A 19,263-nucleotide genomic window follows, 5' to 3' on the forward strand; every position below is an offset into this window, starting at 1 on the left:
GGGGTTCTGCTCCATTAGAAACAGAAAAAAGGGGAGGGGGGGAAACGGAAAAACATTCACCAAGTGGGAAAAAAAAGTTTATTAAAAAAAAAATCAGGAAATTATTTCAAGTTATTACAAAGTGTAAAACAAAAAAGTAAATAATTTAGGGATTATATGGGATCCACTGAAGTTTGTAATGGAAACAAAACAGATTTCTGAACAAAAATGTTGTCATGTTTTGCTACTAAAAACAGTTGCTATCAATGTCTCCTTTCTCCCCATCACAAAATAAGTACACCAACCTCGCAGTTTTTCTTTTTTGTATTTTACCATCTCTTTATTTGAATATCCTGTACTTCGTAAGAGGTCTTCAAGAAACATCTCCTTAACTTCATATGGTCTTCCTTGTACTGAAATTATAAATTGTTCATCTTTAGAATTTTTAGATTTTCCTTGCCTCCATTAGTTATCCTTACATGATGGAAATAAATGCATCTGCTTTTGGTATGGAGAAGAAAACGATTTCTACAGAATTCTAAAGGCTATTTTAAATATTCAATAATAATTTTTATTTAACTTTGGTAAGAGTACTGAGTCAACGGATGTGCATTTTACAAAAATAATTAAAATACCAATTGGGTGCTTTGTCTTTTTAATCTCTTTAAATTTACAGGGCGTTTGTGTGAAGAAGAAATGTGCATAGATAGAGAATAGTTCATTTTCATAAAGCTTCAAAAATTAACTCAGTCATGGTCAGGCTAGCCAGATGAACTTTGATGCTAATTGCCGTTGTCAGACTGATAAACAATGATACTCACGCATCTTAAAAAACCAAACAAACCAACCCAGTGAATTAACTTTTAAATGAAAGTGTAATAGCTCACCAGAGCTCTTAAAAAAAACATTGGAAATTCTAAGCCTGTTTCTCAACAATCTAAAATGAACCTATTTTGACAGGAAGAAAACTAGCTCTAAAACTTCATCCCTTAACTTCTAAGCCACTCTTCCTAAAATTAGAACTGAAAGTCAAGTGTGGAAAAGCAGAGTTGACCACTGTGAGCCAAAGAATGTTTTCAGCCACTATCAGTCTGAGATTCCCTTATGAAGAGCCTCCTGCTTATGAATACAACAAGGAGTCCTGTAGCACCTTATAGGCCAACAGATGTATTGGAGCATAAGCTTTTGTGGGCAAAGACCCACTTCATCAGATGCATGTAGTAGAAATTTCCAGAGGCAGGGAAGAATCAGGTTAGAGATAACAAGGTAAATTCAATCAGCGAGGATGAGGCCCACTTCTATCAGCTGATCTGGAGGTGTGAACACCGAGAGAGAAACTGTTTTTGTAACTGGCTAGCCATTCACAGTCTTTGTTTAATCCTGAGCTGATGGTGTCAAATTTGCAGATGAACTGTAGCTCAGCAGTTTCTCTCTGAAGTCTGGTCCTGAAGCTTTAAATCTGCTATTGTGTGTCCAGGGAGATTGAAGTGTTTTCCTACAGGTTTTTGTACCGTATTTTCCGGCGTATAAGACGACTTTTGATGCTAAAAAAACATCCCCCAAAAATCGGGGCTCGTCTTATACGCCGGGTATACAGGCGGCGGGGCCTGAGCCCCTCCGCGGCTTTGCAAAGCCTCGGAGGGGCTCGGGCTGCCCCGCCGCCGGCTTCCCCCGAGGCTTTGCAAAGCCGCGGAGGGGCTCCGGTCGGGCAGGGCAGCCCAGGCGCGCCGGGGCTTTCCCGCTGCCGGGGCGTCCTCAGAGGCTTTGCTCCCGGTGTCCCTGGTCTGCTGGAGACGGTCCCCAGCAGACCAGAGGCACCGGGAGCAAAGCCTCAGAGGCGCGGGACCCCGCCGCTGCTGCGGCTTTGCTCCCGGTGCCTCTGGTCTGCTGGGGACCGTCTCCAGCAGACCAGGGACACCGGGAGCAAAGCCGGGGAGGCGGAGGGGTGCTGGGGTATAAGACGAAAACCTATCTTTTAACTAAAAAATTAGGGGGTCGTCTTATACGCCCAGTAACCTTATACGCCGGAAAATACGTTATATTGCTATTCCTAATATCTGATTAGGACACAGGCCTTGGGAGGCAGGCCAGTCCTCGCCCACAGACAACCCGAAGCATAGTCTCACCAGCAACTATGCACCACACCACAGTAATTAACTCAGGAACCAATCCCTGCAACAAACCTTGGTGCCAACTCTGCCCACATATCTACACCAGCGACACCATCACAGGACCTCACTAGATAAGCCACACTATCACTGGCTCATTCACCTGCACATCTACCAATGTAATATTCGCCATCATGTGCCAGCAATACTCCTCTGCTATATACACTGGCCAAACTGGACAGTCCCTACGCAAAAGAATAAACCGACAGAAATCCGATATTAGGAATGGAAATATACAAAAACCTGTAGGAGAACGCTTCAATCTCCCTGGACACACAATAGCAGATTTAAAGGTAGCCATCCTGCAGCAAAAAAACTTCAAGACCAAACTTCAGAGAGAAACTGCTGAGCTGCAGTTCATCTGCAAATTTGACACCATCAGCTCAGGATTAAACAAAGACTGTGAATGGCTAGCCAATTACAAAAGCAGTTTCTCCTCTCTTGGTGTTCACACCACCAGATCAGCTGATAGAAGTGGGCCTCATCCTCCCTGACTGAATTTACCTCGTTATCTCTAGCCTGATTCTTCCCTGCATTTTTATACCTGCCTCTGGAAATTTCCAGTACATGCATCTGACAAAGAGGGTCTTTGCCCACAAAAACTTATGCTCCAATACATCTGTTAGCCTACAATGTGCTATAGGACTCCTTGTCGCTTTTGCACGGCTAACACGGCTACCTCTCTGACACCTGCTTATGAATGCAAATAAACTGGGGTTAGCTCAAACATTTTTTGATTCAGGAAGCAGTTCAATTTTTCTGACTGCTTTTATTGTTCAATGATACCTTTATATGCGTTGTATTGATGAAGGATAATATGGTTACTGTTTCCCCTTCTAACTGAGTTTATCCCTCCATAAATCAGGCCTAACACATTCTCTTCCTACTCTAATAACCAGGGCTCGCCGAACCGCGGCGAGCCCCACCCGCCAGCCGCACTGTCCAGCGATCTGCACATGTGCAGATCGCCCGAACCCAGCTCTTCCGGGTTGTAATCTACTCGCCACGGGCTTGTAGATTACATAGTTTGTCGAGCCCTGCTAATAACGTGTAGTAACAATTTATAAGCCCACTATGATAAATATGAGATCTTGCAAGAATGGGAACTTTCAAAGAATAGTATACAGGCAGTCCCCGGGTTACGTACAAGATAGGAACTGTAGGTTTGTTCTTAAGTTGAATTTGTATGTAAGTCGGAACTGGTACATATTGTAGGGGAAACTCTAGCCAAACATTTCTCCAGAGCTCAGTTTTATTCTCACTTCCCTCAGTCCTTTATTCTCAAGCTGAGGTGTCTGCTGAGAAAAGCCGCTCCACGTCTCCCTGGTCTGCTGGGAGGCACGCTAGCTTCGCTTCTCCATGGTCTGCTGGGGGAAAGCAGCTAGTGCGGGGCTGCCTCACCCAGTTTGTAAGTAGGGATCCGATGTAAGTCGGATCCATGTAACCCGGGGACTGCCTGTATTAAGAAGTAGTGGCCTCATGGGATAGTCCTAGTTTGAGGGCAAGATACGGTCTGCGGGCCAGATCCAACCCATGGGCTGCCTCGCTGGAAGCCTCAGGCACAGAGCAGCCAGCTGCTTCAGAGCAACTCCACATTGCTTTAAGATGCTGGCTGCTTCACATGCCACTTTACTCTGGGTGCCGGGGAAAACCGGCCAATGGAAACTGAGAGATTTCATGCAAAGCCTCCCTCTCCCCCAAACACCTGGAGATGAAAGCCACAGGAAGCAGCATGGAGCTGCAGCAGGCAGGGAGCCTGCCTTAGGGCTACTGGCTGGGAGCCATCTAAGTAAGCACCTCCTGGCCACAGCTTGCCTCTAGCACCCCAGGCCGTTCTTCCCCTGCAACTCCCTTCCCCAGATCACCACCCTCTCCTTCCCCAAACCCTCTATACTCCCCTCCTTTAGGTCACCACTCCTTCCCAGATCCTGCACCCCCTCCTACACCTCCTTCCCCGGGCCATAAATTACATAGAAAAATAAAACTATGGGATTTCCTCTCAAAAACCAGCTAAATTTTTTACACTTGGAAGTCTGGATTAAAACCTTATCAATACAACATGGCAGGAATTACCCACTCAAAGTTGCTTCTAATTTTCTCTGCATAAAGCTGGACTTGTTTTCTTGTCTTTTATATCCTGCTTTATTCCTTTACCACTAAACTACACAAAAAAATATAAAAATTTTCCGTAAAATACACTAATCTGGAATGGTTATAGAAATGTTTCAAAATCCAGCAATTTAAGGAATGCAGATCAGAATACCATTTCAACTCTGATTTACTTAAGTATCCTTGATTAAATAAACCTTTATTCAATTACATTATGTTTTAATGTGATACTTTTATTTTCCTAACTAGAATTTGTCTTTAAAATTTGTGAGATTTAATACTTGTGCATACACAATTATTTGACTTACTGTGTATCACTGGGCAGCTTCCAAAATATCTGATAAATAGATTCACATCGAGGGCAGCACTAGAAAGAATCAATTTCAGAGTTGTCTGTTTTTGCAATATGTCTCTTAACTTTGTTAGCAAGAAATCACTGAATCGATCCCTCTCATGTACTTCATCCTGTAATAAGCAGAAAAAAGGACAAATCCCAGATTCAGGATGAAAGTTTGGGAAAACTGTACCTTTCCTAATCTGTACAGTTGGCCAATAAGTTACACAAGTATTTGACAAAAAGGGAATACCTTTTTAATAGCGTTAAGCAAAAAAAAGCTGTAAAAAAAGGCTTTTCCACAGCTTTCAGACCAGAAATTCAGCTGCTAAATCTCATTATTAAAGATAACGCATGATTCACAAAACACAGCTAGATTTTCAGATCTTCAATTACATGTTCAGACTGGCAGTTGCAAAACATCTCCTTCTCCCTAAAGGAATCTGATCTGGAAATCACTGAGACAAACTAGGATCCCCATAATTTTATTTTTGTAAAATAACTTTTCAGAGTTTATCAGTATTTACCTTAAGAACATACAAACAAAAGTCACACAATCTTCAATGAAAGATAATTTAGTCACAGATAGCTGACCTGTACAAAGTATATATACTGTGTAACTTTTTCTAAGAAGTCAAATAAATCAGAACTACTAAATTCTGAACATATCTTGCTCTATGTAACCATGTGTCCTTATGATTGTTACCTCTGTTGTTCTCTTTTATAATATGAAGCAAGACACAAATAATTAGTTTAAGCTCCTTAGCTCAGGGACTTTTCTATATGTTTGTGCAGTAATTCGCACAAATAGGGCCATGGTCCTGAATGAAGTCCTTTAAGTACTACTGTAGTGCTACTACAATTACTTCTACTAATACCAACTCCTGCTTACAGATTCCAACAACCCAAAATAATGAATTTAAGAGATCCACAAGCATTTAACACAATGTTCTACTTAACTCTGTTCTTGCAAGTGAGAAGGATGCTAAAATTATCACAAATCCTGAGCTCTTTAAGGGTACAGCTACACTGCATTGCTATTTCGGGATACCGGAAGTATCCCAAAATAGCAACGCTGTGTCCAAGGAACGCGTCCACTATTTTGAATTTTTTTTTTAATTAACGGACATTCTTTCGCCATCCCTGTAAATCTCATTCTATGAGAAATAAGGGATGGCTTGAAAGAGCACTTTATTTCGAAATTTGGCGCCATGTAGCTGTGCCAAATTTCGAAATAGCCTCTTTCGAAATGAAATTAAAAAATACGCAATTTGTGTAGCGCAAATTGCATATCTTTTTTCAATTTTACAGTGCAGTCTAGACGTAACCTAAATGACTAAGAACTTAGTTCTGAGCTCTCTGGCCTCTAGGAAGAAAAGCTCTTAAATACATACTTAACCGTAAGCATACAAATATCTCACTATCACCACACACAAATTGCAATGGGACAAATCACACGCTTAAGTGATTTGCAGAATAAAGACCAGAATGCTCATCATTTTGAAGTACAGAATACTTATAGAAGTGTTGCTTTGATTTAGACTGCAAATAGAAACACAAGACATGGAATTCAGATATAGATTCATCAGACTCCACAGTTACTATATAAGCTGTCCTAAGACTTACTGTATTTAGCCCCAAAGGATGTTGCAAACAATTCAGGATTCTATCCTCCCTGCAATACATCTGTGTACTCCTATTAATTTCAAACACCACCTGAGCTCAAACTGGCAGGCAGCATTTTTAATGCAGAAAAACATAAGTATACATACTACAAATGCAGCAAATACAGTATTCATTGTTTATATTCTGTTCAGCTGACATGAATATTTGAGGCTAGTATAATATAAAGACAATTAATGAGAAAAAATAAAGCCTGATTTCAAGTTGTCAAGGACTCTGTAATGTCACTCTGTATGAATACCTAAGGGTTCTTACCACAATAACATGCGTCACAGTTGATAGTGTGCTGTCTCCTGCCATTAGCGTGCGAAGTAGTACACCATTAGTGCAAAATGTTAGCAGCGTCTTCGGGGAAACCCTAATTAAATAGTTATGAAACAGACATGTTCTAATTCTCTGAAATATTATAATTTATACATAATTTAAAATACGCATTATTTCATATTCTTATTAAAAATGAATGCAACTTGCTCACTAAGAAATGACTCCTTAACTTGGGTCAGATTCAAAGTAAAAAAGCCTAAGATTAGAACCTGGACAATGTACAAATATGTCAACCTGTTTAGTTATATGGAAAAAATCTACAGAATGGTCTAGTTTGTTAAAAAAATGCTCTTGAACTTTCCAGCTTTTCACGGAATAATATTTTCAACTATCAGTGCTTGAAATCAGATACGTCACACCAGCCTGGCTGGCAAGCCAGTCTTTTTTAGGCTACAACTGCACCAGAGAGCGTACAGTGTGGAGCTGCAGTAATGCAGGTGTACTGCTATAAGCTCTCAATGCGACCACTCTAAGCAGATGGGAGAGAGCTCTCCTGTCAGCTTAACTAACCCAGTCCTACACTGGTGATTAGGTCGGTGCAACTTACATCGCTTGGACAACATAAGTTATGCCACAGTAAGTGATTGTGTAGACATAGCCAAAGGGGGGCTGTATCTTATTCTCCAGAATCTCAGCTCCATGTCATCAGTTCCCATGTGATTATATTATTATTATCTGCAAAACTGAATTGCACTCAGATGTTATTTTGGTGTCCCCAATAGGCAGAGCTAGCTGTGTGAGGAGATTGCACTACTTTTTCTCCCCACCAATTCAAGGCCCAACAAATGCCTGACTAACATCCACCTCTAGCAATATACACAAAGCGCAGCAGCAAAGGGAGACACACAGGATAACAGAGCTGAGAATTCATTCAGCCTCTCAAAAGGAAGACAGCTCATGAAACCAGCCGAAAGGTATATTCTCTCCATCCCTAATCTACTTCTGTTCAGATTCCAAATCTGAAACAGCCTCTTTAACTTCTGATTCTGGGTAGTCCCTAGTCACATACTACCTAACAGAACTTTTAAAAAATTACTTTTCATCTCCAATACTCCCTTGTCTTGTCATTATTGTTGGAAATTCCACTATCCTCTCTGTCTCTTTCCCATTCAAGCTCCTTCTAGAAAACAGTTAGGCTGTGTCTACACTGGCACCCTTTTCCGTAAAAGGGATGCTAATGAAACACTTCGGAATTGCAAATTCCGCGGGGGATTTAAATATCTCCCGCGGCATTTGCATGAACATGGCTGCCACTTTTTTCCAGCTCGGGGTTTTGCCGGAGAAAAGCGCCAGTCTAGACGGGATCTTGCGGAAAATAAGCCCTTTTCCGGAAGATCCCTTATTCCTACTTGAAAGTTTATATTCTGTTTATATTCTACTTGAATTTGCAATTCCGAAGTGTCTCATTAGCATCCCTTTTACGGAAAAGGGTGCCAGTGTAGACAAAGCCTTATTGTTTTAGGAGATATTTCCTAGGAAAACATGTGCTCCTATCTATCCCTGCCACCAAACCCTACAGAAACTAATTGTCCCTCCTCTCAGGTACCGCAACCGCCTCTTTTCTGGCCTGCCAGAAACTAATCTTGCCCAAGCCCTCTTCAGACTGTTAAAACACTAATGCAAGTCAATCATCCATTGTACTTGCTATTTTCATAATCATCAGCCCTTCTTAAAAACCCTTCATCAGCTGCCTGTGACTTTCTGCACCAAATGTATGCCTCAGTATTCACCTTCAAGGTCACCTAGCTCCTTTATTCCTCTACTTTTGTTGCTTTCTGCACTTACCTTAGCACCTCCACTACACTCATGCTGTAAAAAGCCCATAGTGTCCTCGTCCCACTTGATTCCTCACTACCTTCTGTAGGACACCATATACCTGGAACCACCCCATTCTCTGTTCACCATACATCCAAACACTCTTTTTCCCCATTTGAAAAAAACACACACACACGTCGCATAACAGTCTAATAAACCTCCTGCTGAAAAGTACTAGGTAATTAAAATAAAAATAAAAATGAACAAAACATAAAAAAACCACAAGGCAAGGTCTCAACTGATTTTTGTTTCCCCACTGTTTTCTACACTTTTAAATATTATTCAGTATATATTACATAAAATTATTTAGGACAACGCCCTGTCTTCGGCAGAGCTCCTAAAACTTTTAGAACTATACAAATAATGAATAAAATATGTTTTTATTTTCACTAAAATAGATTGAGTTTTGTGCTTGAGAAAAAACTTAGGTCTTCATTTCATCAAATGTTTATTTCCAGATCAAACTAAGGCTCACTTTTTGTGTCAGCAGAGATGTTTATTCTACCACCAGAAAGTGCAATCTATGCAAACAAAATTCTGTGTTTTGCACCTTCATGGTGTCTGATCAGAAGGAACTTGATGTTTTACACTTTACACAATATCTGTGTTTAATCGATCATTTATTATGCAGCATCACATATAAGAATGTTGCTTATGTCACTTAAATTACCTAAGATTAGCCGCCAGGAGGAACTTAAAATCTAACTTTTCTTCAAAGAGTTAGATTCAGGCATAGAAAAATGAAGGAAAGGGTTTGTTTAACATAATGATTAATAATTTTTTACCTGCTTTCTAATCGGATCTGATAGCCAATAGTCTGGCCAATTTTTTCTCTTCTTTCTGCAGCAACCCTTTCAGCCACAGCAATAGCTGCTAAACGTCTTGGCTGAGTGCAAAATATGCGACAAGGAATTCCATTTTTGTAGCAATCATCAAGAAGAAACTGAGGAATCTAAAAGAAAAAGGGTGTTTTTTAATTTGATAATATTGCAACCTTCCTATCTTTGCAAACACAATATATAACTGTGCAGCATTATTGATTAAAGCAGTTTATATTGACCCTCATGTTATAAAGAGGAAGATTCAGTGTGTAATAACTCATTGCAACTCTCTTTTAATTATTTATGTTAGTGTATTTGGGTGTTTAATACGGGTACTCCGCATAGAGGCAGATCGCTATAAACCACTAAAGAGAAGGACAAGTGGTGAAAGGTATAGGAACTCATGGCTGTCTGCTCTCTCCTCTGTCATGTATTATTGAGGGGAAGTTCACAACTCTATATTATAAACCAGGTGTTTATATTAAATAGATAATATTTCAACTGTAGTAGATAGAAAACGTGATTTCTTTTAATGGAGAACATTTCCACATTTATTTTAAATGGAGAACAGGCCAATGAACAGCCGATAGCGTAATAAGAAGAGACCCCAGTTAAATATTGTTCAGGAATTCATTTTGACACACAGAGAACACATACGCTTAGTCCAGCAGTATACACAACTAATTCTGTCCTTTTAATTTCATTAAGCAAAAAGACATACCTGAGTTGTTTTTCCTGATCCAGTTTCTCCCACAATCAGAACAACTTTATTTTCTTTAATAATTCTGACAATTTCTTCCTGTTTTTCAAAAACTGGCAGAGATTGCCTAAAGGAATCAAATTCAGATTCCCCCCTTTTCACGGGAATCTGAGGGATGCCATTGTTAAGTCGCCCACTTGTCTTACTCATTTCTCTGTTCTCTGAGAAAAAACAGAATTAATGGCATAGTGTTAAAGGTGTCCCCAAAAATGCTATAGCTCAATGCAAAGCTGAATACGGACAATTTTAGAATCCTCTGTATTAATAAAATAACACCACATACTGCACTAACATGATCCATTTTGGTCAATTTCATGAGCAAAGGATTTTAAAATCATAACTTTCATGTCTTCAGCTATTTAAATATGAAATTTCAGAGTGTTATAACTATAGCGATCTGGATACAAAAAGGAGCTGTGAAGTGGGCTGCAAGGTTATTGGGGGAAGTTGTGATATTGCTATACCTACTTCTAAGCTGCTGCCGGCAACAACACTGCATTCAAAGCAGGGCAGATGGACAGCAGTGGCTGCTGGCTGGAAGCTCAGCTCTGAAGGCAGAACTGCTGCCAGCAGCACTGCAGATGTAAAGATGGTATGGTCATCCTTATTTCTGTGCTGCTGCTGGCAGGATGCTGCCTTCCGAGCTAGGCCTCAGGCTAACAGCCGCTGATGTCTGATACCTGGATCTGATAACAATGCAGAAGTACCGTAAATTAGCAAATATAACCCGCATCTATGTATAACATGCACTCGTGTATTACCCGCGGGTTTTTTTTCATGAGTAAAAAAAGTCTTAGATTACCCGCGAACGTACATAACCCGCAGGTAATGAAGGTAATAAACTGCTAATGAACCACAGCTGAGGCCGCTGAGCAATAAGTACTACCCTATTACTGGTATGTAAGCCCTATGAACCACACTGTTTTAAAACCTCTTCAGTTTATAACAAAATATTTGTAAGGATGCCTAAACGCAAATCATATACATCCAATATTAAATTATCTGTTTTGACATATGCAAAAGAAAATGGCAATAGAGTAGCAGGGAGAAAATTTTCCGTCAACGAAAAGTCTGTTCGGGAGTAGAGAAAAGAAGAAGCAGAGATTGAGAAATTAAATCCTCAGAAAAAAGTGCGCCAAGGAAAGAAAGCCAAATTGCCAAAACTAGAAGAAAATCTGGTGAAGTGGGTTCTTACATAGAGAGATAGCCAACGTGCGGTGTCAACGGTAGCCATAAAGCTCAAGGCTCAACTTATTGCTGTGGAGATGAAAATCAATGTTTTTAAAGGGAGCTCAGGTAACTGGGTTTACAAATTTATGAAAAGAAACAACCTTTCAGTTCGAGCACGGACATCTGTTGGGCAACGGCTTCCTGATGAATGGAAGAAGATGGGTGATTTTAAATATTTTGTCCATAAAGAAATTAACCAGCTGGGCTTGAAACCAAATAACATCAGTAATATGGACAACATGCCCATGTTCTTTGATATACCCGCAACTCGGTCTGTTGCAGCAACTGGAGTGAAGACAGTCAGTTTAGCAACCACAGGTCATGAACGCACCTGTTTTACGGTTGTCTTGGCATGCACGGCAAGTGGTGAGAAATTAAAACCCACGGTAATTTTTAAGAGGGTGACGATGCCTCGAGAAAAACTACAAGCCGGAGTTTCAGGGGTCTGTAACAAAAAGGGCTGGATGAACACAGATGTGATGAAGACGTGGACAGACAGCTGCTTTTGTGCATTAAAAGACAGTTTTTTTAATCCAAAATCTCTGCTACTTTTAGATGCCTTGGCCGCCCATAAAGAAACTTTGGTTCAAAAACATATCAACACCGTGGGAGCACATATCGCCGTAATTCCAAGTGGACTGACCTGCAAGTTGCTACCGCTTGATGAGGCGGTCAACTACCCATTCAAGTGCTTCATCCATGAGGAATGGGACAATTGGATGACAAATGGGGAGCACACCTTCACTCTGGCAGATTGACAGCACCGTGCAATTTATGTGGAAGTTTGCAAATGGGTATTGGCAGCTTGGGAAAGAATAAAACCGGCTACTGTTCTCAATGGATTTCGTAAATGTAAAATTCTTCCAGAAGTCGACTTGTCTAGCTCTGAATGTGACTACGATAGCGATTCTGACACAGCACCACAGACCTCAACCATCACCGAAGCACGACTAGCCGAGGTTATGGAAGTTTTTCAAGACAGCGAGTATGATGAAAGTTTTGACGGTTTTGAAAACTCAGACGCTGAGGAGGAGGACGCTAGTTCTGACTCAAGTGATACAGAATAAACTTATTCAGCACGCAGCATGTACTATTTATTTTATGACAATGCGTAGATGGATTTTTTTTAAACTTTAATTTTTTAAAATTGTATTATAAATTTATTTATTTTTTAGTAGCTTCACAGTAAGTAATGTTTTAACTTTTAGGCTGTTTCTAGACTGACATGATTTTCCGGAAATGCTTTTAACAGAAAAGTTTTCCGTTAAAAGCATTTTTGGAAAAGAGCGTCTAGATTGGCACGGACGCTTTTCCGCAAAAGCACTTTTTGCGGAAAAGCGTCCGTGGCCAATCTAGACGCGCTTTTGCGCAAAAAAAGCCCCGATCGCCATTTTTACGATCGGGGCTTTTTTGCGCAAAACAAATCTCAGCTGTCTACACTGGCCCTTTTGAGCAAAAGTTTTGCGCAAAAGGGACTTTTGCCCGAACGGGAGCAGCATAGGATTTCCGCAAAAAGCACTGATTTCTTACAGTAGGAAGTCAGTGCTTTTGTGGAAATTCAAGTGGCCAGTGTAGACAGCTGGCAAGTTTTTCCAGAAAAGCACCTGATTTTCTGGAAAAACTGGCCAGTCTAGACACAGCCTTAATGTATTTTAGTACTCACAACAACACTGCCGCTCTTATTAAATTGAAGATGCTGATTTTATCATGTTGGTCTGGTATTCTTTTAATTTGAGTAAAAATCAGCTTGTATAAGATGCAGACATGTATACCCCGCGGTGGAGGGCGGGGGGTGTTGCAAAAATGTGTATAACCCGCAGGTTATATTCGCTAATTCACGGTAATAGTAGCAACCCTCTTAAAATAATGCCCTCCCCCCCCCTTTACAAACTCCTTTTTCGGTTAGATCCCCTGTTCAAGAAACACTTGTCTCCCCTGGGAAGTCTATATACTAAAAGACAAGATTTCACTGAGGGATAGATGAGTTTTCATGCTCTATGATGCATTTTTCATAACTGTGAAACTGGTAGGGCTCTAACCATAAACATGCAAGGATCACAAAAATGTTTCACACAAAAGGTTATTCTGCAAGAGTGCCTAAAACCAATTTATATTGATTACTATTGAATAAACTTAATTCTATGATGGTTTTCATGCATCCTGCAAAACATCAGTTTTAGTATAAGATTACTATGACTGTCACATCTAACTTTTAAGAAACACCCTCATACTAGGAAAAAGTCAGAAGATGCAAATTCAGTACAAACTTGAGCCCTTTATTTCCACTTCTTGACACAGGCCACCAGGTTGACCTGGACAGGAACAAACAATTGGGTAAGCAGGTTCAATAGGTAAATACACTTACTGTTTGTGTACTATTGTATCAAGGCATACACACCCATCCTCATAAAGGACTGCCACCCAGCTATTGAACCATGACTTCCAACCACATAAAACTCATGTCTTATTAACCTTATTATAATATGACCTTAAGACTATCAAAAGACATGCAGTATTTAGAACATAATCCTCATAAAAGCTGAAATGCAAAGGAAGAAGAATTTTCTGTGCACTAGACCAAACCTCCTACACAGAAAACCACCTAAGGCCTCATAGCTGAATACATGTTCAAGTAACAAATCTTTTAAAAAGTCAGTGTTCTGGCATAAGTAATTTATCAAATGTGTGTTTTAACTCGTTCTCTCAGTTAGAGATTTAAGAAGTCTGAATTGTAAACTCTGTATGTTACAGACCATGTCTACAATGGGAATATTTTCAATGGAACACAAATATTCCTTCTTATTTTAATAGGAAACTGTCAATAATAGAAAACAACATTTTTCACATTATGGATTAAGAAACTCTTATCAGATTATACTACACATACCAGCTTCAACAGCAAAAACATTTCCTCGTTCTGTTTTTGGTAGAAGTTCAGTGCGTTCTTTATTGGTCACAGGAAATCTCTGAATTAGGCTTCTAATTGCATGCTTTGTATTGGGTGTCAAACTACATGCCATTACAGTACGAGCCAATTCTGATCCATCTTTCTTCTTAATGGTTAAATATCTATTTGCTCCTTTGCTGAAAGAGATAGGAATTTTTTCATTTAGCTAAGCAGCAATCATTTTACCTATACTTACAGATCTTCTGACAATTTACTCCTAAATTGCATTAAGGTAATCTACAAAAAATGTAAGTCTAATAACATATCAAACACCACAAAAAATACAGAATAAGAAAAACACCCAGCACATTATTAATTTAAGAGATCCAAAAGGATGTCTAACAAAAACATCAACCTGGTTTTATGACCTGTTATTATCTCAGTGGCATATTTCCAAAGGGGTTTTTCAGTTATTATGTGTTGTATTTTGATTCTCAAAGAAACTGCTGTTCTATTTGCTTCTTAATACAAGTTATAAATTCCATATCCTGCCACCTCCCACCCCCAGTGCCCACAAAAATCGTTAGATTTCTGTTTCAAAGGGTTTTTTAATTTTAATGAGTAAAAATATCTTTAATAGTACTCCATATTTTCATGAATCAAAGATCATGATAAAATGTTTAAAACTGATATTATTTCTACTGCAAAATAAATCAAATTCCATCTAATCATTTACATTACTTGAACAGCACATCATACTTACCTCAGAAGGCTAAAACTTACTCAAATTTTATCTAAAAAAGTGGTTAAAAAGCATGTGTCAAGTGAATGTCTAAGTAGCAGTTTAAAATTAAAATAAATGGCACATTTCAAGAAGAAAAGTTAATAAACCTAGTGACTTCACTTTCTCACTGGCATAAATTCTACCATCCACATCTATTTATGAAATACATGATTGCTACTACTACAATTATTTATATAGATACTCCTGTTCAAGGAATTGCTGTGTACAGAATTTTAAGTAATACCAAAAGATACTATAAGTGAATTTTATAAAAATGTTGATCTCCTGTTCTGAAGTATCAATTTTACTGTCAGGATTCAGGAAGACATTTTAAACTCAGCAAAAGCAGTTAAGAGTGATGATTAAGCAGTCGTGATGAGGCTTTTGGACCTTGACGGTTCACCTTCAGAAGTTATTTCAAGAATCGTAGGAAGAAAAAAGACTGAGTTTGAGCAAAACATTTCTTAGGATACTTCCAACAGAACTATCAGCAAATCCAGATTTTTATATCCCTTATATATACTTTGATCTGTTTTTCTTCTATTGGGTGACCCTACAACTTCTGGACCTTGATCAGCTTCTGTTTATCTCTATGTCAAAGGGGTTCTCTGAATGAAGATCTCTCCTTTTCTACTTACAAGGTTGGCATGTGGAACAACTGGGGGAGTAAATCCATCCCTGCAGTACCTACTTCCTCCATTACTCTGTACAGATGCTCTTCTGTAGATACTCCCACAAATTTCTAGGAGGAAAAGAGGTGCTGCTCTCAATAATACTGTCCCTTATCAAGCTCCCAGATTCCATCCAGAATCTTGGTCAGGAGGTAATATAGTTCAGAAAAGAATGACTCCTGGCTGTGTGTGCAGAGTCCTTACTTCGTAAATTTCATGGATCCATAAGGTAGAGAATGGGGGCAAGGCTTCCTAAACCGTACAGGTTACAAATTTCTTTGACTACAGAAATAGCACTCAAAGAGCCCTGCAAGGAATCTCAGTATCTCCTCCCTAACTAGATACTCCTCAAAAGTTGTTCCCTGGAAAAGAATAAATGATCTGGTCCTCCACCCAGGTACAATAAAAATCAGAAGTATAAATTGCCTTTTAAAGAGACTCTTGGACCATCATTTTCAGTAATTAAAATGACTAACTTCACAGTAACTTACCCTTTACTTTTCGAAATCAGACCAAGAGACTGACTGAGTCGGTGAATAAATGCTCTTTCAGTACTAGTCAAAGAAGAAGGAAATTCCATTTCTAGAAACAAAAACAAATCAGCAGATATAACATCACATAACTAACATACTACTTCTTTCCTATTTCAAACAAAATGAAAATATTTGCTTGTTTTCACATGGAAATACGCAATCTCACCAAGAAATCATATGCACAGATCTCTAATCTGCAGAGTTGATAAAAATTGATTTTTTTAAATTTAAATCAGATTTACTGATTTTTTAAAAATAATCATTAAAATACTAAATTTCTAATTTAAAACTAACAGTTACAATTAAATCTTATCACAATCATGCTATACATATGCTTGCAGTCTTATAAAAGTGAATTAATGGCTCTACTGTATCCAGCCTAACTACTAGCTCTTGCTTCTTGAAACTTACGTGCTGTCGATTTCTGTTTCTCAACAGATTAGAAAGTAACATGTTCAAAGAAAGCTACAACCTAGACAGGACTGATTTAGATCTGTGCTTATTTGGTGGAGTTCCCTGGCCACGTATGGTAGAGATTAGTTAAGACATTGTCTTACAGACAATATGAAGGAAAGGACGGAAGCAACGTAGACAGGAACAGGGGAGTGGACCAAAATGAAAAAGGGAAGACATTATTCAACACACCCACAGCTTCTCATATTCCCCCACATTTTTGCCACAGAAAAACTGACACACTATTTGGGAATACTTTGAAGAAATTAATTCCCTGTGGGAAAAAGGATAAAGTATAAGCAGTGCAAGAAGATGATCCAAGGCCTAGCTGCAAGAATTAAAATATCATACGGTAGACTGCATGTTGGGAGAAAACTAAGTGAAGATGTGGATATGGCTGAGTGAATCAGCTGGTTAGTAACGTAAATAATTCACTTTGCAATGCATCATTCTTCAAGAAACTCCCTATGCCTTTTAGAAGAAGGGTGATATGACAAGTAAATTCCCAAGCTGTTTACTGTGTTGGATGTTGCTAGAAAACAAGTTTAGTTAACTAAACAAGCTATAAGGATTAGCTAAACTAGGTTTAGAACCATGGAGTGTCATTTTCTTATTTTGTATTACATAATACATGCCCTTTATGTTGGAATATCATAGCCACAAACCCATAATGGTGATGCCATATGTTTATTCCTATTTTACTTCAGCCTAATTCAGCTTTTCTAAAGGAACCCCATTCTATATTTGTATTCTCAAAAAACAGAAATTGGGCTTACTCCACAATTAAGTGTATTCTAAGCAGTCAGTCTTAGGTTTTTTGGTAACTTGACTTAAATCAATGATTTAAATAAATTCCATTCTGCTAAACTACAACAAATTAATCTAAACCTCCCAAAAGGGGAGGCAAATCTGTACATGTCACTAACGAAATATAACTATATTCCGCTTACATATATAAAATCCATGCTACTACTTCCAGTAGGGATTCTTAGCTTTTTCCAAGCATCTAGTCATTTGCCAGGCCCAGGTCAGATCTTAGCAAAACCAGTGCCAGGGAACCATGTCCATCATTCACCCTTGAATGCTTTGGCCAATATGGCAGTTAGGCAATTCAAGGACTGGGTATAGGAGGCTCATAAACTGGGCTAGAGCTCACACAACTGACTGGGATAAAAGATGCAGTAAGCATCCATGGCACTTCAAAAGGTAACAGGGTGGCACTGAGCTTCATTAAATGGGCAGTGTCTGCCAGTCAAAAACGCATAAAAGCACTTGAGACACATATAGCGCAAACGTGACTCGCTACCAGACCCATCACACTAAATTCACCTCAATAGCGACTCCTGTCAGCGTCAATAGCTACAGCCGGCTTCCCAAAATAAGAGCCCCAGGGTGTCCTCAGAGCGCTTCAGCCACGTGAACGGGGGCAGCAGTGTGTTGTAACATACCTCCCCCGCCACCTCTCACCCGGCCCCCACTCCCCACTCCCCTGCCCAGGTCAACTCACATCCCCAGCCCTACCCCGCCCCCTCAAGCCCTGACCGGGAATCCCTCCCAGGGGCCTCCCCATCAGCCCGGCCGCGGTCACCTCTCTGGTCCCCGTAGCGGAACCGCTCCAGGGCGATGTTCACCGCGATCTTCACCTCCTCGTCGATGCGAATGTCCTTCAGCCCCCTGGCCCGGCCGCTGCCCGAGCCGCAGGCAGAGGCCGGGCCCCCGCCGGACAGGGCGGTGCTGGGCGGCCGGGGGGACACGCTGCTGGGCCGGGACATCTCCCCGGGAGACGCGGGGCCCCTCTGGCGGCCGGGGCGAGACGCGCGCGCACGGGACAGCCGGTGCCGGCGGCGCGGGTCTCAGAGGGAAAGTGAAAGGGGGGGGGCCAGCCGCGCAACAATGACGTACTTGCGGGCCGGGGGCGGGACCAAAGCGGGGGAACAGAGCACCAGGCGCCTGGCAGGCTGCATGGGCGAGGTTACTTGGTAACAGGGGGAGGGGGGGAAAGGAGCGTCAATTCAATAAGCCAATCACAGTCGTAGGGGCGGCGCGCGGACGGGACTATAAAATAAGGCCACCCCTCCCCCCATCCGTAGCCGTGTGTTCCTCCTGCGGGGCGCTCGCTTGTCGCAAGTGATTTCCCAGGGACTGCCTGTGGCTGGCTCCTCCCCACGTGCGCGGGTAGAAGCGCTGCTGCTGTTGTCTCTCGCTGTCTCCGGCGCAGGCGGGGTTAGCTTTATCCGCAGCAAATAGTCCTTGGGCTAGTTTCCTGGAGGGCCCCTTTGATGTACGACCCTTGCCACATCTATAGGCCAGTGGGGTATAGGCGCCTGTGTCACTCTTTAAATTATTCCCCTGGAACGGATTCTTACCACCTTTCTCTGTCCATATACTGCACTGTGGGCCATGGGTCCTGAGAGGGCTGCTACATACTTGTCCCTTTGCTTCCCCCTCCCACGCCCACTTAATGTGGTTTTCATTATATCCAGGTGTTAAAAGTCAGTGGGTCTCAGTAACTGTCATGGACCAGAGGAAGCTAGCTAACATCCACTATTTTCCACTAGCCTTTGCACTTTTCAGTCTACTCTACAGAGTATCGTCAGAAAAACAGCTGTTTGTCTGACAAAACTTGAGGAACCTACATTATGCATTTTTCTGCAAGAAAATCAGAAGAACAGAGGGGGTTTTCTGGCATTGGTAATCCTCATTCTACCAGGA

At 40.7% G+C, this 19,263-nt stretch overlaps 1 protein-coding gene across 3 annotated transcripts in view; it reads right to left on the reverse strand.

Moving 5' to 3' along the window:
- The window catches only part of YTHDC2 (YTH N6-methyladenosine RNA binding protein C2), a 56,273-nt gene extending 37,824 nt beyond the window's left edge, over positions 1 to 18,449 (reverse strand). For all 3 annotated transcript variants that reach the window (XM_075931998.1, XM_075931997.1, XM_075931996.1), the window contains exons 1-8: positions 18,140 to 18,449; positions 16,057 to 16,147; positions 14,111 to 14,307; positions 9,955 to 10,154; positions 9,198 to 9,364; positions 6,529 to 6,631; positions 4,565 to 4,721; positions 285 to 392 (exon numbers count right to left, since the gene is read on the reverse strand). In XM_075931998.1, coding sequence (XP_075788113.1) covers positions 285 to 392; positions 4,565 to 4,721; positions 6,529 to 6,631; positions 9,198 to 9,364; positions 9,955 to 10,154; positions 14,111 to 14,307; positions 16,057 to 16,147; positions 18,140 to 18,323 — 1,207 coding nt within the window. In that variant the 5' untranslated portion in view covers positions 18,324 to 18,449. The remainder of the gene's footprint in view (positions 1 to 284; positions 393 to 4,564; positions 4,722 to 6,528; positions 6,632 to 9,197; positions 9,365 to 9,954; positions 10,155 to 14,110; positions 14,308 to 16,056; positions 16,148 to 18,139) is intronic.
- Positions 18,450 to 19,263: the final 814 nt, after the last annotated feature.

This window comes from Pelodiscus sinensis, chromosome 6, assembly GCF_049634645.1.
Source record: "Pelodiscus sinensis isolate JC-2024 chromosome 6, ASM4963464v1, whole genome shotgun sequence".
In the NCBI taxonomy this organism is placed as follows: domain Eukaryota; kingdom Metazoa; phylum Chordata; order Testudines; family Trionychidae; genus Pelodiscus; species Pelodiscus sinensis.